Source organism: Marmota monax, unplaced genomic scaffold, assembly GCF_021218885.2.
Source record: "Marmota monax isolate L192 unplaced genomic scaffold, Marmota_monax_Labrador192_F-V1.1 WCK01_AAM20220418_F8-fsc00021, whole genome shotgun sequence".
Classification (NCBI taxonomy): domain Eukaryota; kingdom Metazoa; phylum Chordata; class Mammalia; order Rodentia; family Sciuridae; genus Marmota; species Marmota monax.
In genome coordinates, this window is record NW_026695228.1 from 10,997,493 (window position 1) to 11,018,104 (window position 20,612).

General features: G+C 45.3%; 1 protein-coding gene across 1 annotated transcript in view; it reads left to right on the top strand.

Annotated features, from left to right (window-relative positions):
- Positions 1-20,612, top strand: part of Itga9 (integrin subunit alpha 9) — a 320,954-nt gene that overhangs the window by 192,955 nt on the left and 107,387 nt on the right. Inside the window, exon 18 of the mRNA XM_046436952.2 lies at positions 6,470-6,620. Coding sequence (XP_046292908.1) covers positions 6,470-6,620 — 151 coding nt within the window. The remainder of the gene's footprint in view (positions 1-6,469; positions 6,621-20,612) is intronic.

Genomic DNA, 20,612 nt, shown 5'->3' on the forward strand with positions numbered 1-20,612 from the left:
GACTCACCCCTATCCTCAGTTTCTGTTTATTTTTCTCTCTGCTGGAATGTACTTCCTGTTTCCCTGCCTACTCATGTACTCCTCATTCTTTATAATGTGGCTCAATTCCTACTTCTCTTGGAGAACTTCAGTCTACCTGGACCCTTCCCCTGAGTTTCTCTTGCATCTAATTTTGTACCTGTCCTTCGGTGACTCCTATCAACTTTGTGATGTATTTCCCAGGTACCTCACTAGCATGCACTCAGGAGATGCCTGACAGTTCCTGCCCATTCCTTGGGGCTTTATTAATACCCATTTCTTAATTATTCATGTAACAATCAATACATTTGGTGCTTTGTGATCACATCCTTGATAGGAAGACATTAAATGAGTAATCGTAGTTGTGTGGTTTACTTGTGTTTGTAATGGTGAGCTCCAGTAATTGAAAAGCCTTGACAGTGGTCAATAAAGTACCAAGAGAGGAGATTGCCCCTGAGAGCTGCTAAAGCCGTCTGGATTCATCCCAAATGTCTCTACCAATTTCAAGAAAAGTTGTCAGGAAGAAAACTAAGCACCTCAGTTAGTTTTTTTTTTTTTAATATTTTTTAGTTATAGTTGGACACAATAGCCCTTCCTGACTTAGAAGGCATCTATACACGAGCCTTTATTTTATTTATCTATTTTTATGTGGTGCTGAGGATCGAACCCAGGGCCTCGCACATACTAGGTGAGTGCTCTACTGCTGAGCCACAACCCCCAGCCCTGCCTCATTTAGCTTTTGTAGATGATACATCCCATATTTTAAGTATTCTAAATTCTAAGAACACAAATGCAGTTACATTTCTAATCTTATGACGATAGCCAAGTAAATTTTACATAAGTTGTATACTTTTTTTTTTTTAACCAGGGATTAAATTTAGATTGAACTTAGGTACTTGACTTGCTTCCATCCTTGGCTGTTATGAGTGGCACTGCTAGGAACACATGTATACAAATCTCTAAGTCCCTGTTTTTTCCTTTTGGAATTGCTGAATCACATGAGAATTCTATATTCAATTTTTTTTTTTTTTGAGGAACTTTCATACTGTTTTTCAACTGACTGTTCTCTTTTATATGCCCTCTCAGAGTACATAAGAATTACGATTTCTCCACATTCTACAACTCTTACTTTGTGTTTTTTTGTTTTTTTTTTTAAGTGGGTATAGAGCAGTAGAAGAGTTTTTAAAAAGTAATGGATGAGGGGAGGGAAGGGGGTAGTACTGGGGTTTGAAATGGAGCAACTTCTGTCATACACATTTATGAATATGTCAAAATGAACTCCATAATTAAGTATATCCATAATGCATTAATTTTTTAAAATTAATGAATGAATGGATTAATGATGAAGAGGGATGCAGATAAGAAAGAATGAGGAGAGGAGGAAGAAGGAAGGACAGACACATGACTTGCTGCTATCATCCAAAACAGTACAGATCATATCTTACATTGACTACTAATGATGCTTTCCATATAAAAATACACCAACGATATCTAGATATAAAGTAATATGACCCATGAAGAAGGCTGCACAAATTAGAATTAAATGGTAAAATGTATCAGAGAATAAAATTCCTTGAGAATCAGAAAGATTGTTCTTGAATAAATAAATCGGCACCCGTGGAATGTTGGGCAGGAAACCCCTGTGTCTGATCATATTAATCTTTTGGCAGGGCTGTCAGAGAGGCTGGTCCTTGTGGAATCCTGTTCTTTTCAGATGTCATTAAAAGAACATTCTTGTCGAAGCCCTTCCTGACTTAGCATCTATGTATGAGCCATAGCTGGAATGGCCTTCATGTCTAAAGAAGTTTGGTGCTGGCTTCAGCTCATGCCCTGAGTGGCTGCGTGACCTCCATTGAGTGGGGTCCCCTCTCTCTGAGAAATGGGAAGGTGGAGCTGATATGTTGTGGGGACGTCACAGACTTTCATTCATTGGTGCAACTAGAGTTCTTTAGACACCCACATGAGAGACCAACCTCTTTAGCAGTCCTGCTGAAAGACTAAAATGATCAGGCTCAGAGGTTTCCTGCCGAACATTTCACGGAGGCTTATTTATTTATGGAAAAAAAAATCTTTCAGATTCTCAAGGAATTTTATTCCCTGAGAATTTTGGTGCCACATTTCTGTCTCTGAGAGTCTAGTGAGGAGCAAAACCAGACAAAGGTCCCCGCTCCCTGGTGTTCCAGTGTGAGGACAGACGGCCCTTAATCAAAGAGCCACACAAGTAAACGTATGCCCACAACCTCAGTAAGCGCATGAAGGGCTGATGGGGGCGCACAGGTGGGGAGCTCAGGACAGGTTGATTTCATCCAACAGGGAGTCGGGAAGGGCTTCCTGAGGTCGTGAGAAGCAAGGTGGGAATGTGGGGACCATGGAGGGGACCTGGAGAAGAACAGGCTTTGAAGGCATGGGAGCCACTGGGTTCTTGGCCAGAAGAACCCCTTGGCCAGTTGCCTTGTCTCTCTGCTTCATGATTTCCTCATCTCTAAAAAACGGGACCCATGTCAGGTCCTTTTGACAGTTACTGTGAGGTTTCCAAAGGGTGACGCGTTTGATAGTACCCAGCACCATGCTGGCAGGTTACATTTTCATTTCATTTCTGAGAATAACTCTGGAAGCAGAAATGTACTGTTTTGGTCATGGAGTTTTAGCTTTGGAGAAAGAATGAAAACAATGTGGAGGCTTCTTTTAAAACAGAGTTCCCATTCTGCCCTGGATGCTCTTCATCACAGAGCCACGTTTGAATCATTTGACTATGAAACCCCCCAGGAATGACCTTGCCGTATGACTAAGTGACTGAGGCCCAAGTGTGAGAGATTGGTGGAGGTTGAGCCATCCCTGGCCTGAGCCCTTGACATTTGGACATGATAGAAAGTGACTGGTCATGTGAACAACAGCTGTGAAAGGAGACTGTGGCCCCCACCCAGTGGTCCTCTGCTCATCTAATATCATCTCTCTGCTTCCTCTGCCATACAGACTATGGTCACTCTGTAGAGACTGGCTAATCATGAGCGTACATGCAATTCCTTCTCCAGATAAACCTGGGTTAGCTCTCTCTTCTAACTCAAGGTCTGGCAATTACTCCTTTAATCTTACAAAAGCAAACAGGAGGACAGAAATAACCCATCAATTGTTTAAAACTAAAATGGCCAACAATAATAAATAATTGCCACAATAGCTTGAGGTCAGGGTCTTAATTTATTGGAGGCCGTTCAAGAATTTGAAACTCTTCTTTGAGTTAATGTTTCACATCTTGTTTGGATCCTCCGAGCTCTTGCTTCCACAGCAAGGCCATCAGATTGCTCATTGCACATATTATTCTTGTTGACGTGCCAGACAGGCAGGAGAGCAAGGTCCTCTTTCCATGGATGGGAAATGATGATTCCTTGCACCCAAAATGTGTAGTTCAAATTATCATAGCCTATTGAGAGTCCAAATAGTTTTCTTTCATGCTGTATTAGCTGTATTAATGATTGCAAACAACGAAAACACATGCTGGTTAAGTTAAGCAGAAAAGGAATTTATTGGAAAGACGTAGGCTAGTTCAGAGCAGAGGCCGGAAAGCCAGAGAACCAACTCGGGCAGGAAGCTGGGAAACACTCGACCTTCAAGCAGCCACTTCAGAGGATCTCATAAGGTCCCCATGTCTTTGCTCAGCACTCAAAATCCATAGCCCTGTGTGGGAGCATCTGTCAGCATCTTAGGGCCACTGACCATCCTTAGGTCACATGACTGCACTTAGGTGCCCACAGCATAGCACTCACAAGGACAGGAGGGGAGGGTCTGCCTCCTTTCTGTTGATGTACCCCTCCCATCTATCTCGAGTCCCCCAAACCAGGAAGAGATCAGGAGACTGAGTGGCTGAAAATAATGACTTTACATCAACCCTCTTAATGCTTCACTACAGCTCTCATTAACTGGTCCCCAGTTAGAGACTGGCTGCTGACATGAGTTTATTTTCTCCAAATCTCACATCACATAGTAATCTTCAGTCCCATGCGCCCATCCTCTTCCCCGTGATTACCCTTAGCCTGTTCATTCCCCTGCTCTCCTGAGTGATTCTTCCATTTCATTGCCCCTCAAATGTCCACCCTCTTCCCCTCTCTCCCCCTTCTTAATTCTGCTTCTGTTTCACCCAAAGTGGAAGCAATCAAGAAGGAAGCCACATGTTCCCACCACTTCTACCCACCCATCTGCAGCTGCCCATAAGCGCCACTTCCTTACCTCCCACCAGCCTTTCCATTTGTTCTCCAGGCCCCCACCAGCAACTGTCCCCCATCCCATCTTTATTAATTTGTTCCCTCTCTGGTGGATCCTTCCCATTAGCTTGCAAATATACAATGATAATTCCCCCTTTAGAAAATAACTATCTCCCAGGAGCTGACTTCCGCCCACCGCCACCATTCGATTTCTCTGTTCCTCTTTACAGAGGGGGAGAAACCTTTAAATAGTCATCTGTACTCACTGTTCCCACTTATTCTCTTCCTCCTTGTCTTAAACTCACTCCAGTCAGACTCCCCGCCCTATGACTCCACTTAGGCACTTTATATCAGTGACCTCGAGATAGCTAATTCCAGTGGCCAGTTCCGATTCTTCAGATAATTTCAGCCTATTGCCACGTGTGACAGAATTGACCACTCCTTCCTTGGAACGTGTCTCCTGTGGTCCCCGGAAGCCATTTTCCATGGTTTTCCCCCTGGCTTCTCTCAGTCTCCTTTGCTGGCTGCTGCTTGTCTTCAGCTACTGTGACACCTCTTATTTACCTACACTTGTTCCCTGGTGTCCTATCTGGTCCTTACCGAGGTGGATCTCCAGCCCAGAGGCCGCCTTGAACTCCAGAATCTTGCATCCAACTGCCTCCGTAGTTCCTTTAAAATCCAAAAGGCATTTATTTGGGTTTTCTCTGCTCAATCTTCTTTACCGTAGTCTTTCCCTTCTCACTGAACGACAGCCCTTCTTTTCTGATTGTTGAACCTGGAGCCCTTCTAGACTTCTGTCTTCTGAACACCCCTCATCCAATCCATGAGAAGAATCTGCTGGGTGACCTTTGAAGCATCTTCAGAACATGACCTCTCCCTGCGACCTCGGCTGCCCCGTCCTGGTTTGAGCGCCCGATCATCTGCTCATGCCTGGATTATTGCAGGAGCCTCCTTGCTGGGCACCCTGATTCTCCCCTGACCACTCCACATGTGCACAATATTATCTCCTCGTGGATGCCAAGTGGTGGTGCCCCTGGGCTCAGAGCCCGGCAGGTCCTCGCATCTCTAGCACAGTTCAACCAAGGTCCTGATGGTGGCCTGAAAGGCCCTGCAGGACCCATGGACTCCACTGCCTTCATCTCCTGTTTTAGTGAGCTTTTTAGCTTCTGTGACTAAAGAACCCAACCAACACGATTATAGAGGAGGAAATGTGTATCTGAGGGCTCAGGGTTTCAGAGGCCATAGTCCATAGAAGGCCAGCTCCATTCCTCAGGGCTCAAGGTGAGGCTGAGGAAGAGTGTGGCAGAGGGAAGCAGCTCACATCATGGGCACCAGAAAGCAGAGTGACAGAAGTCTTCATTCTCGAGATACAAAATATATACCCCGTAGTCAGGCCCCAATTCCCACCTCCTCCAGCCACACCCTACCACTTCAGTTACCACTCAGTTAATCCCTATCAGGGGATTAATTCACTGATTGGGTCAAGACTCGTACAACCCATTTCTCCTCTGAACCCTCTTGCACTGTCTCACATGTGAGCTTTTGCGGTGGGGGGGGGGGCACCTCACATCTAAACCATAACACCCCCTAAGCTCATTTCCTCCCACTCTGCTGCTCGCACACTCCTCTCCAGCCACACTGGCTTCCTTTCTGTTTCCTGAACACACCCTAAGGACTTTTCCTTTGGTAGGCCCTGAATTTCTGCCTGCCTTGCTCCCTTTCTTCTTCCAGGTTTGAGAGGTGACCTCATGATGAAGGCTTCCTTGACCATTTTGTTTAAAACTGCAACCCGCTCCCCCTCCAAACCTGGCAGTTTCTATCTTCCTTACACTAAGTTTCTCTGATCTAGTATTTATGTTTGCTTCCTTCTGTGTTTCCTGAAGCTATAAGAACTCTGGTTCGCTGCTGTCTCCCTAGCATGTAGCATAGTGACCAGAACATAGTAAATACCCCAAATAACTATATGAATTAATTCCATGTATAGGTTATTAAATGTGTTATAGTTTTCCAAGTTTGATATCTTAAGATTTCCTATGGCCCACGTAGGAGTCTAGTGAGTGAGTGAGGCAGTGTTTTAGGTGAGGGGGCTGGGGCCCCTGATTCCCTAAGGACACATGGCTGGTTAACGAGCTACCTGGCACTTGTAGTTCTGATCCCAGTTTTTGATCCCTGCACTCAACTATCCCCTGATGTCTTAGGTTATATTAATGTAAGCTTCAGAGTACTAATTGCTGTTTGTTTGTTTTTCATTGTAGTATTGATGAGAAAACCCCATATCTAGCTTTGGGAGCTGTGAAGAATATCTCCCTAAACATCTCCATCTCCAACCTTGGGGACGATGCCTATGATGCCAACGTGTCCTTCAATGTGTCCCGGGAGCTCTTCTTCATCAACATGTGGCAGAAGGTAAGGGGGCCAACCCCAAAAGAAAGTCAGTGCACTCACTGACTTTCTTCATAGCTTGGACCACACAATGATTCTACAAGGACCATTCGTTCACAAAGAGCATTATTTGGAATTATTAGAAATTTTTCCATCCCGACCCTAGAGAATTTGTTGGTATAACTGAAGAAGCAGCTGTAAATACCTTGGAGAAGTGTCTGTATCTTACGTTGTCTCCCATCCCTTTTCTCTTGTGGACCCTCCCATATGGCTAATCTCTGCCCCTTCTCTGAGATGCTATAGTCACCGTTGCCAGCTCGTGTGCATTCTAAAAAATTCCAGTTTTAAGCAATATTGTTGTGAAACTTAAGAAATAAGGACAGATCACTGCTGATCGTGCTTGTTATCACCAATGTTCTTGATGTTTTCTATTCGTCATTTCTATCAGCGTATACTTTGACATATTTATTTTTCCTGCTGTATTTGAGGATATTGAGGGAATGAACTTGTGTCCATGAATTAGGTGAGGGTTGATAGAGTGGGTTAATTTACTTGAATGAATTGAAATATATGTAGTGTGACTCAAGAAAAAAAAAAAAAAAAGGAATGGATACTTCTTCTCTCCCAGGGAACCCCCTCAAGGCACTGTCTTTGTAGAGGAAGAGGCACAGGCTCCTCAGCAGGAGCAGGGAGTGACCCAGGCTGACCACTCTGTCCAGTTGCTCTGTTGACAGCTGTTCAAATGGGAATTTTTGCAGCTTTTCAAAAAATGTGCAGCATTGAACTGGGCTGCCCTGGGTTCTGTGCTAAAATAGAACCCAAATCGCTTTCTAAGGAAAACCTCCTAGCCCCTGAGCGAGCCCATTTGTGCCCATAGGTGCACCTTTGAGCACGTGGGCAGCCTTCTGTTCAGGCACCTACCCTGCCAGGCTCAAAGGTTTTGACAGGACTGTGCCAAACTTACTCGGCTTAGAGGGCAAGTGAAGCTCCCGGAGCCACCCATAATGGAGGTACTCCAAGAACTTCCCAAGAAGTCACCTCAAATCCCTGCTGCTTAATAGCTCTCAGCAGCTTCTGGATTAGAGGAGGCCAAAAAAGCAATCAAGGACTGTGGGAAGGGCATGGATTCCATCCACCATCTCCACCCTAAACATTATCCTGAGTTAAACCCAGTCAAGAGAGAACCAAGTAAGCTGTCGGTTCCGGCATCTCTGACCACTCCTAATTGCATGTTCCCTGATGCCATCTCCCTGTGTGGGGTGGGAGGGCAGCTGAGGGGGAGGGGTTTACTCAGGGGACCAGACCTGTGAAGCTCGTCTCTGGTGCCTGGGTCATTAAATTACATGGTTTCCTCTTACTCAGGACGTATGGGAGAAATTTCTCTTCTTTCTCAGGCTTAGAGAGACCTCTGCCTTTCTTGGGCATTGTGTTTGTCTTTACCTCTGAAAACAGTTTTGTGACTTATCAGGCTCCATTCTCTCTTACCAGTTGCTAGAAAATTCAGAGCTGGCTTCTGCCAATATGTAGGACTTGGAGTATTATTTTATGAATTAAGTAACCACTTGACTCTTGCTGTGCTCCCCTTCACTTGTCTTAGATTATATTGCAGGTTCTCAGAGGACCTGCAGAAGATTAAAACTGCAAGTCACACTACATATATTTCAATTCATTCTGCCACATGTTTTTTTCATTGGCTTGGAGACTGAATAATATTCTACCATATAGATATACTAAGCATCACCTACAAATTTCTCTTATTGCATAGATAGATTATTTCCAGTTTTTTATTAGCTTGTAGACCGCATAATATTTTACCAAATGGATAATCTACAAATTCCTCTTACTAGGTATTTAAATGATTTTCAGTTTTTTTATTCTTTTTTTTTTGGTACTGGGGATTGAATTCAGGGGCACTGGACCACTGAGCCACATCCCCAGCCCTATTTTGTATTTTATTTAGAGACAGGGTCTCGCTGAGTTTCTTAGCACCTCGCAGTTGCTGAGTCTGGCTTTGAACTTGTGATTCTCCTATCTCAGCCTCCTGAGCTGCTGGGATTGCAGGTGTGCACCACTGCACCCAGCCAGTTTTTTATTCTTTTAAAAAATAATATTGCAACGAACATCTTTTACAGATAGTAGTATTAACAAATGATCATATCCTTAGTTTGGGGCGGGGAAGCTCATGAGCATTAATGAGCACCTGCAATGCCCAGGGACTTCACAAACATTTCTCCATTCCTTCCTCCCTGCATGAGATGCAGTGCATGTGATTTATTGAAGGCTTGCTCTCGGGAGAAGAGCAGTGAGAGAAGCAAGATAGGAAAGGAAAGGCTGTGCAGGAGTCTGCTGTCAGGTCACACCTAGCCTTGATCTGTTCTATGTGGTGGAAAGAAGAGGGGGAACATCAAAGAGCATAAGTCACTCAGCAGACTTATCCCCCTTTGAAGTTGCAGGGGACAGCACCATTTTCTACCTCTGTATCATTATGGGCACAGGGCATGGGGGATGGTTTCTAGCCTCCCAGGCATTCTGGACAAAGAGGCTCTGGTCAGTCAAGGACAATATATCTCAGAAGGCCACAGGAATGAGTCCTCACCTCTGTAGCTGGCCCTGGGAAAATGGGAACACCTCATTTTGATCTCTTTGCCATTGAATTCCAGCATCCTATAAAATCTTTAGCACAGGAAACCTTAGGTTTCAGTTTGGCAGAAAGTTGACAAGGTGTCGGGGGCCCTTCAGGATATGGTAAGGGTTAGTGTGAGAGTCGGGCAGGGCACAGAGACATCACGTGGCTGTAGGAAAAGAAACAAAAATTTCCTTCCCATGACAATGACTATTCTGAAAGGTTGATCAACTTGGGATATAAGTGGCCTCACCGTGCTCAGGGTAAGATTCTAAGAACATATGCGTCCGTGGGTAATGAAGGGAACCAAGAGAGCTCATCCCACCTGTGTAATAATGCATAGACCTAATTGAAGCAGCATAGCCTCCTACAAAGATCCTAATGCACAAACCAAGAAAAGCATAACTCAGGAGACGGAAGGAAGGTATAACTTTTAAGATTATTAATAAAGAACTAAAGTCAAATTTCCAGAAGATACACTTTTGTCCTTGAGGAAATTCAAGAAGAAATTAGGACAGTGAAGGATCAGATAGTTGAACCGTGGAATGGCTGAACATGGTTTGGACTGAAGGTCAAGCAAAAATAAAGCTTGTGGATGGGGTAAGGAACTGTTCTAATGAGACCAAGAAAGCAATGGCAGAATTAGTGTTGTGTGGTAATCAGGAAAGAGCAAAAGCATCGGAAACTTATTCATTATTGTAGAGAATCTGTGAGAATATGGAGAAGAACAAACCAAGGAAGAAAGCTGACAGTGTGGAGACGGTAATGCAGAAGACGGAAATGGGGGGGGGTCAGCAAAAATGGTTCCAGGAAAATTGGAAGAGAAGACGAGTAGTAGACATCATTCCTTAGACATGGAAGCAGCATCTCCATTGTCTTAAATGGGTGCTGCAAACACCAGACACAGATACTAAAAACATTTTGCTGTCTACACGTAGCTTCATGAAATTTTCAATTTTCACATGAAAATGATACTACAAATATTTAATCAAAAACAAGTTTTCTAGAAACTTTTCCATAACATCAATGTCAAACATTAGAACAGCATATCCCATTGCAGAGACATCATGTGGCTGTAAGAGTCGGGACCAACCAGAAAAGCAGATAGGAAGACAATCCTCCAAATCCTGAGGGCAATCCAAAATTCTATAACCTAGCTAACTTGCCCTTCTTTGTGACATCCAAATAGAGATTCTTAGTTACATGAGGATTCGTATTCTCTTGACTCTCCTAGTTTGGATTTCCCCCAAAGTGAATGCTGATACAATGATGTAGGTGCAGGTGGTTTATTTAGGGAGTGATCTCAGAAGCTGCTGTGTGGGAGTGGAGAGCTTAGACAAAGAAGAGGGAGAAGACAGAAAAGCATGCATTCGTGACCACAGTGAGCAACTTGGGCTTCATCTCCTGCAGGTCCTCTGAGAACCTGGGTATAACACACCCCAGAATCGTTCCCCTCAGAGGTGACAAGGCTGCTAGAGGAGTACCCCTCCTGTCACTCATCATGGAGGATGGTTCCAGGACTTTAACTCTCGGAAATGTCCAGCATTCCCCAACTATGGCCCATATTCCCTGGGCCAGGAAGGAACTGAGACAGAAAGTTGTAGGAAACTTTAGACTGGAGGGTACTGACTTCAGGAGGTCAGTGCCCTGGTTGGTTCTAGGGACTGCATGAGAGCAAGGTACTTGTAGTATCTACTGCAGTCACCACAAAACTTCCTGAAAAAATAGTTATGGACAGGTAAACCACTAGGAATATGAAAGTTGTTGAATAAAAAGTGTGGTAAAGACACAGAATGAAACAAAAATAATTTTACAAATGTTTAAGGTAGTAAACAAATACCCCCCAAAATTCTATAATATATAATTTAAAAGAGTAATTTTTTAAAAGGGCTCTGATCTCATTTATCTAATAGATTTGATAAGGATGACTTTTTGTCCCTGGTCCTGCTTCACATTCTTCAGGGTGAGGATCAGATTCCTCAGCTGTTTCTGTGAGGCTATATCCTCTGTTACCTGGGCCTTCCCAGCTTCCTTCCTACCTCAGACTCATTGCTCACTCTGTCCCCTTGGATGTACACACAGAATCAGTCCTCATTTAAACTGAAGCTGCTTTTACCCAGGTACCCCCATGCCCCTGTTTTTGTTTAATGAACTATTTTTCACTGAAATCTCAGCTTAGACGTTATCTATGTAGGTTCTGTTACCTATGTGGGTTCCTGACCTGGCTGCATGGGACCCGTCCCCTAACAGGTGGGTGAATAGAGGGGTATTGCTCTTGTCCAAAGTCAAAGTCACAGAGAGACTCAAAGCACAGGTCTTCAAGGTCTCCAGTCTTCTCTGTCACTGCAGTTAATAAATGACATATTAGCTTCTGAGAGTAAACAACAATACCCAAAACAACTTGTATCAGTCAGGTTTCCATTGCTGTGACAAAACATCTGAGAGAAATCAACTTAGAAGAGGAAAGGTTTATTTTGGTTTCAGCCCATAGTTGGTTGGCTCCATTGTTTGGGGCCTGTGGCAAGGCAGCACATCATGGCAGGAGCATGTGTGGAGAAAGCTGCTCACCTCATGGAGGCCAAGCAGCAAAGAGAGACCAGCATCCCAATACCCACCCCAAGGATACACTCCCAACCACCTAACTTCCTTCCAATAACACTAATTCCCAAAGATTCACCAACTTCCAGCAACACCCCAGGCTGGATGGAGACCAAGCATTTAATCCTTTGGAGGTCACTCTAGATCCAAACTATAACACTCCCTGGAATTGGTTTTTCTGTACTCTTCTAATTCAAGGCTGCTTTCATAGGTTTATCCTGGGTTATTTTTTCCTTTAAGAGGAGGATGTTTATACATATATGGGGTATACATGGTTGACCACCTGCTGACTTTCTCTCACCTAAGCTAACTTGAAAACCCACTGCTCGTTTGGTTAATTTATTGGTGGCTGCCCCACCAGAGCTCAGGGTAGAATTAACAGCAACCGAGGTTCTGCAGGGAGCAGCCCCCAGTGTACCGTGTTTCCTGCCAGACAGGAAACAGGGGTGGCCCAGGGAAAGCCTCACCAGAGAGTGGGATTATTCCTGGGGTCCCCTGTGGGAGCAGTGAGAGGGAGCTCCTGGGGTGGATGAAGGGTGTCCAGTTAAAAGGGAGACCAAGGAAGAATAGGTGACGGCTATTGCACGGCTCTGGGGTCGCTGTTCTCATTGGGTTCTTTGTGAGCAACATCCCCAGGACCCAACTCCACTGATATGATGTGTGTGGTGCCCTTGAAGCTATTCTGCTCTGTGACCCTTTAGCAAGATAAAGTCATATTTTTGTTCTTGCTGTGGTGCTGCTTGACACCTACGGCCTTGGCTCTTCTAGCCCCTCTGAAACAGGAATGTCTTTGGACAACATTTGTTGTGTATCTGCAAGTCACCAGGAACTATACCAGCACTGGGAGTTAAAAGCATGCAAAAGATCTAGTCCCCGCTCCCAAGGGTCACAGTCTGATGGGGCCAAGGCATGTCAGCAAGTAATTAAAGTACGAGGTGCCAACTGTCCTACAGAGGCACTGAAAGGTTGATTGGAAGCCCCGATGTGACAAGGTGAAATAAGCCATTTCTGTGAATAGCCCCATGTTGGGCAAAACCCTTGGATAAATGCTTCGGGGAGACGAATGAGCTTCAGAAAGAGCTGGGGTGAGCAGGGCTGATGGTGAGAAACTGGCACCGATTGGGCCCACTTATTTAGCTGATGAAGGAGGGAACTGGGCTGGATCAGGAGTGAGAGGACAGAGGAGGAGGGGCAGCTCAGTAGAAGAGGCTGCCCCACGGACCAAGGGCCAGTAACATTCCTGGCAGCAGGGTGACATCAGAACATTTTAGGAATAATGATGCCCGCAGTTCTAGGCTTGGCAGTTAGGACTCCTGCCTTCAGGTGACTATAAGGGGTTGAGGGGGAAGAGGGACTGAGTATGTGTCATTCAGCTTTCTGTCGCTGTGACAAAATACCTGAGATAACTTAAAAGAAGGAAAGAGATACTTTTTTTTTTTTTTTTTTAACAATTTCAGAGGTTTCAGTTCATGGGCACTTGGTTCCTTTGTTTTGGGGCTTGTGATGAGTCAGAGCATCATGGTGGTGAGTGTGTGGTGGAGCCAAACTGCTTAGTTAATGGTGGCCAGAAAGCAGAGAGAAAGGAAGTGACTGGGGACAAAATATACCATTCAAGGTTACAAATCCCAGGGACCTACTGCTTTAGTCAACTGTTCGTCACTATGACCAAAAGACCTAAGGACAATTAGAGGAGGAAAAGTTGATTTTGGCTCACGGTTTTGGAGGTTCAGTCCATAGCCTGTGGCCTCCATAGCTCTGGACCCTGGGTGAGGCAGAACATCATGGCTAAAGGAGAAAAGCAGCTCAGGACATGGTAACCAGGAAGGAGAGAGAGAGAGAGCGAGCGAGAGAGAGAGCTTTATTCAGCAGGGACAGAATATAATCCCCAAAGGCACATCCCACCTGCCTGCCACCTGCCTAATCCACTGATAAGTTACGACTCTCAAAATCTCATCATTTCACCTTGAAAACTTCTTGCATTGTCTCAAACGTAAGCTTTCGGAAGCCCCCTTGTATCTAAACCATAATACCTACTTCCTCCAATGAGGCCCCGTCTCCTAAAGTTTCTACCTCCTCTCTATAGCCCACTGAGCTATGAACTCATGAGGTCAGAGCTCTCATCCAATTACCTCCTAAAGGGCCCAATCTCTGAACATGGCTGCATTGGGAACCAAGCCTCCAACACATGGGACATTGAAGCTCTAAACCATAAACCATATAACAAGGGGCTAGGCTTAGGCCCACACTTTCATGGTTTAACCCAATCCACAACCCACAAGGAAACAAACCTGCACTTGAATGTACAAGTTTCAAGCCAAGTGCAGGAGGTCTCCTAGCTGAGTTTGGGTAACCCCAAGGGGATGCAGCCATTTGCTGAAGAGTTACCGAGGAGGCTGTGCCCAAAGAGAAGGATCAGGCTCCTGGACCTGGCTCTTCCACACAGGGTGAGATACTGACCTGGAGGCAAGGAACTGAAAGCAGTTGGTTTATTTGGGAGATGCAGAAAACAAGGTGGGGGGTGGGAGGAAAGGTGATACAGTCAAGAGGAGGCAGTGAATCAAAAGTGAGCTGTTAACCAGCTACCCCAGTGGGCAGTCGAGTTAATCCTGGAGGGCAGCTCTGGAAACAGTGTTGAAGATATCCCTCAGGGGTAAGGCATCCAAAGGATTTACATACCACCCCATCAAGAGTGGGCTGGAGAGGTTGAGTTTGTGGCTCAGTGGTAGAGCGCTTGCCTTGAATGCCTGGGGCACTGGGTTCAATCCTCATCACCATATAAATAAAGTAAAGGTGTTGTGTCCATCTACAACTAAAAATTTTTAAAATGTAGGCTGGAGGGGCTGGGGTGGTGGTTTAGATAGAGCACTTGCCTGGCATCTGTCAGGCATTGAGTCTGATTCTCGGCACCCACATAAAAATAAATATAAAGGACCATTGACAATGAAAAAATAATAATAAAAAACTAAGAGTGGGCTGAAACACTGTAAAAGGTACCAGCCGTGTGGCAGGGCCTCACCAGTATCTGCTAGCAAACACCTCACTTTCTAGGTGCCAAGAAGTTGCATGCTGTCCTGATGGAACCCCAATGAGGTTCTAGTGCAAGAAATAGTGATGCACACCTCACGGTCTGCAGGGATGGGGCAAGACAGGTGTGTAAACAGGTGAGGAGGACCAGGTATGGGAAAACGAGGGCTCCAGACTCACGGCAGTACCCAAGCATTGCAGGTAGGAGTGAGGAGGATGCTGCCAGGCCCTGTTTTCCAAAAAGAAAGAAAAACTAGAAATCCACATTTTTATGTGAAGCCTCATGACTCTGGCAGCTAATTAAAATGTCTTCTGAACATTGTTTGAGCCAAACAAAACATGTCCGCTGACCACATCCAGCCTTTAGGCCACCAGCCTGTGACCCCCAGCCTAGCTGTTTCCCATATGTTCTGGTCCATTCTCTCGCCCGCCTGGCTGTCACACGGATCTGCATTTCTGGTAGAACTTAAGTCTGTCTGCAGCCTTGTTGTGTCTCGTGTCTTTCCCTTGGCAGCAGATAAGCTTGCCAAGAAAATTGGAGTGTGGGGGCTTCAGGTGTGTGTGCGTGTCTGGGGGCGGGAGGACCCTGGAGGGGTTCAACCCAAAAGTAATGTTCGTGGAATTTTTAAAGCTAATGATGTTTTGAAAAACCACATGAGGCTGGGATATGTGTACTTTGCAGCAATTTTAAGAAGCAACTAATCTGGAGTTTGGATTTCAGAAGTGGAAGTAAGGAATAGGCATCCAGAATGTAGTGGAGGGAATGCATGACTCTGGCCACCAGCAGATGCAGAGGAAGTCCCAGCCCTTTGTCTGTCATCAGTGTGACCTGGGGCCAAAGGTCGTCTTTTGTACTTGAGTTTCTTTTTCTATAAAGTGGGATTTTTCTGAGGATTAAATGAGGTTGCAGCAAGCTAGTCACCAACATGAAGCATACCTACAGTGGGCCCTGACTACCACCACACCTAAGCCATTACTGTATAGCTTGTTCACTTACTCAGAAGATACCCAGGTGGTCTCCAATTTATGGTGGTTCACCTTTCAAACTCATGATAGTGCAGGAGAAACTCTGCTTCCAGTTTTGAACTTTGACCTTTTCCTGTTCTAGTAGTATGCAGTAACTCCTCGTGATGCTGGACGGTGCCAGTGACATCTTGGAGGCAGAGCAACCAGGCTAGGGAGGTTAGAAGGTGAGAATCAGTGTTGAGACCACTAGAAGAAAGGGGGAAGAATGATCCTGCATTCAGCGGGGAGAACCAGCAGAGCACTTCCAAGGCTCTTAGAGACAGAGTTCATGCTCAGTGTTGGTTGGCTGGTAGTTGCTGAATGTGGCCAAGGAGTTATACAGCAGCAGCATCTAATCTCCTAGAGAGACTGAGGTGGAGAGGGAGGCTATGTCCTTTTATTTCCTCCATGACAAGGCCTGTGGTGGGAGGTGTGCACACATGTTAGAAGGTAAACTCATTTTTGCTGTTTGGAGGAGCGAGTGGTTTGAATTCCAAACTAAACTGGGCCTCCAAGCTGGGTCTTAGAAGTTATTTTTTAGGACAGGTGACATGGAGGACTGGCGAGTTTGTTTTTGTTGTGAAAGGATTCTTCCAGTTTATATCTACCTTCACCACGGACAGGGTATTCCCTTTCAGGGGTCTCTCTTCTCACTTTCAAGGCTCTCCATTCAAGATGACGCCAGGAGATAAGATTGGATCCTCTTTCCAATCTGGAGAGAGGAGGAAGGGGCTACACACTTGTATACCTTTGTATTTGAGGGACCTGTCCTGTACCCAGACAGAGGATTCCACACAGAGACCTGTGCATTTGTGCATATGAACAAAACCCAATGTGACAGCACAGCCAGGAAGTCGCATATAGGGAGTCAGAGTGGTTTGAAGGCAGAGTTGCACTGGGATCCTTGAGTGTGTGTAAGCCGGTTACAAATAGTCTCGCTGTTCTCCTCTGAGGCCGGAACTGATTTCCATTGTGTTGGGCTTTCTCCGGTGTCTCTTGTCAAGTTAATAGTAGCCTGCAGGCAAATGCAACCCTCTGATCTTAATAGTTATCTTGGCCCAGCCATTAAGATGATGAATGAACTTTAAGATGATGAATGAACTTACTGCTTGCCCTTGTAAGAGAACCCCGAGAGTGGATATCTATACTCTGTAAATAATAAGTCTTTTCCGCCCTCTCCTGCTTTAATCCGGTGCCCCAAACCCTGGTGACTTTACCTTGAACTTCCTGCATAATGCCAGGCAAAAACCCCTCACCTGGCTCTTGGCCCAGTTGAGCTCCGGCACAGACCAGCTCCTTATCTTGCAATATTGGCCTTTCTATCCCTCATCAAAAGTAAATCCCATGTTCTCTCTAGACCCTTCGGTGTTGGAGTTACTGCTGCAGACCCTGGCCTTTGTCCTTAAGGGAACTAGAGAAGGTGGTGGGGAGCAGGTGCTCTGAGGTCATATTTGTAATTGCTCACCTGGATTTTTAATTTTTACCTGTGTTTTCTGTGTGTGTGTGTGTGTGTGTTTTCCTGTCCCAGCAGAGAGGTCAGAGAGATCCGAGCCCAGAGTAAAAGGGCCTGAGAGAAAGCACGGGTACTTTCTGTGGCGGTTGGCAGGAGGAAGTGGTGGAGGAAACCCAGATGTCCATTTCAAGTCACAGAGTGGCCTCAGTGTTCCATGGCAGGGCTCAGTTTTCATGGGCATGAAAAGATTCATTTGTGTATTGAAAGGAAGGTTGCTTTTTTGCTTTAGAAATGTCAACAGAGCCGTAGCTGTAAAGAACAACATTTCCCAGAGCCACGCGACTTGGGCAAATTTTCGAGAGGCGTTTAGAAAGTGTATGGTTAAACTTCTGGGTTTTCCCCGCCAATTAGTTGCAAAACAACAATTTAATAATTTCTTCTTATAAGGGAGAAAGGGGAGTATCCTGGGTTCTAAATCTTTTTCATGAAGCAATAGAGCACCTCTTAAAAAAGAAAGCCATGAAAGAAGACCTCTAAGCTGAGACAAATAAAAGACAACTCCAAGTATCAAGGACTAGGCTGTTTCCCTGGAGCAGATGCCGAGATGAAGATTCAAGTGCAAGTGGTTTATGAAGGGTGTGTTCCCAAGGGAGATGGCAGCGGGCGCGGTGAAGCAGGACAGCGCAGGGTGCAATCTCAGCAAAGTCCCTCAGAGCACGGTCTCAATTTGATCCTGCACCCAAGCTCTGAACTAGCATTGTCCCATCTCTGGACCAGAGTGTGTGGCCTTTATTGTTTCACATTTAGCAGGCATTGGTCAAGGGCCACCTAGGGCAGAATAAAAGTTCCTGGTCATTTCCACCCCCACAGGGTGGCTCAGGAGCCAAGGGAAACATGGTCCTGGCTCTTGGAAGCAAATGCGACCTGAACCCCTTTAGAGGACCCACAGTCTAGAAGTAGAACCCTGAGAATGTTTTCTAGAGTAGGTTTACCGTCAACTGGTTTCCTCCCTGTTCTGAAGGGTCTGTTACAGACACTGATAGCCTCAGTATCACTTGGACACAGGGTATTACTGCCAGCATCTGATTTGGGGATTTGACATAGGCAGACACCTACCGAATTTAACAAAGACCCTGAATGCACACCTGAAGATCATTACAATCCTTGAGCTGTCATTTCATCCCATTAAGGCCAAACTTACAGATGGCTCAGGGTTTCCTAGACCCCATGCTCTGTGATGACTTCTGCTGTGGTTCTTACTCCGGCATCTGAGTATAACTAGTCTCTCCTCTTAACCTACCTTCACGTGGGCTTTGATTCCCAACGCATAGATGAGAAAACAAAGACTTGCCAGGGTTAAGGGAACACAATAATTTGGGGCTCAAGACTCATAAAGGTTAACAAGACTGAGTTTACTCAGTAGGTGGCTGAGCTGGTGCTGAGCATACCTTTTGACTCATCTTTCACAGACTTATTATCCACGTGGGAAATCTCTCAAATGCTTTGTCGTTTGGATTTTCCTCTGCAAGGTGGTTAATAAACTTTTTCATGTGCTTTTCACTTATTTCATAAAATACCTATTCAAGTCTTCTTCTGGAACATGAGGATGCTCCCACCCCATCCTCTGTTCCTCCTACCTCACTGGACGCTCCTTCTCTGCTTCCTTCCTCCTCATCTTTACAACCTTTTAACATTAGAGAGCCCCAGAGTACAGTCCTTGACATCCTGCTCTTCTGTCTGTCGTCATTCGTGAGATAAACTAGTCAAGTCCCAAGTGTCTGTCTCCAACCCAGACCTCATGGCTGAACTTCAGGCAAGGGTATCAAACGGCCTGCTCACCATCTTCCACTTGATGTCTAACAGGTTTCTCACTAATAGGGTGTCGAAAATGGGATCCTAATGCCCCCAAACATGCTCCATGTGTAGGGAAACGTCACCATCCTCCTTGGCTCCCTGCTTCCTCTTGAACTCCACATCTATTCCACAAACAACCTGTTGGCTGAACCCGCAGGGTATGTCCATATCCAGTCCTTTCCTGCCACCAACATTGCTTCCACCCTGACCCAAGTCCCCGTCTTTCACTTGGTTACTGATTTGCAGTAGCCTCCTTCATAGTTGATCTTCCTACTTCTACCCTTGCTGCCTTATACTCCTCTGCTCAGAATCCTCCGGTGCTTCTCATCTCTTTGGAAATCTTAGTTCTTTACAATACCTGGAGGGCCCCAAAAGACCTCATACCATTGCTGCCTCTCTGAACATGTCACCTATTGCTCTCCCCCGGCCACCTTTTCTGTGGCTATGCTGGCCTCCTTGGTATTTCTTATAGCACACCAGACTTATTTATGCCTCAGTGCCTTTGCGCTGGGTCTTTCCCCACATTGTCACATGGCCCTCTTCCTTCCTTTCTTCTTGTCTTTGATCATGTGTCACCTGATTAGAAACACCCTATCACTCCATATATCCCTACCTCAACTCCTTTATTCTACTTTCTCCATAGAATTTATTGTCATCTGGCTTATTGGTTTGTTGCTGAATGGCCTAGTTCTCCTATAGGAGTAGAAGCTCCCTACAACATGGAATGACTTTTTATGTGCTGATTCATACCTGCTAGTTACAGCAGTACCTGGGATGTGGCAGGACCTCAGTATTTATTGAATGAATGAATAAATGGATGGTGGTAGGTATGTGGATAGATGATAGATGTTTCTATCTTTCTCTGTCCTTTTATGATTACTCTTAGTTATCATTATTTTTAATAAGTTTTATATTGTACTGTTAGATTTTAAGGATAAAATGGAGGAGTGGTTTGGAGAAACATGCTAATTTTTTTTTAATCTCCCTAGAGAGGGAAACTACCAGAAATTAGAGAAATGGAGAAATGCTTCTCCCTGTTAATGTGTCTTGCTGGGTTGAGTCAAGCTGAAAAGGGGGGGTTAAAACTTTTGGTGCTGAAACTCATCCCTGAGGGGCAATCTTGTGTCCATGCCTTTCAGGGGCAGACAGGCAGTGGACCAAGGCCATGCCTACGAATTCTCTTACCCCCTCCTCAGTTGAAGCCAGCATCTCTTTCCCACCAGAGGAACCCTATGTTAACGTTGGTTTCTTTGGTGGCCCCAGGTTTGCAGTCTGTGGTAAGGCTGGGATGTGAGTCCCTTGAACTTAAAAATCAGTTGTGTAATGAGTTCTTAAAAGAATGCCTGGAAACACCTATGTCTTGGTTAGGTTTCCTCAGAAGTAAGCTCCAAGTCAAGAATTCCAGTGCAGGGGTTTGGTTAAGAGCTGAAGGTGGGGAGATAGGAAATGTAAAGGCAGA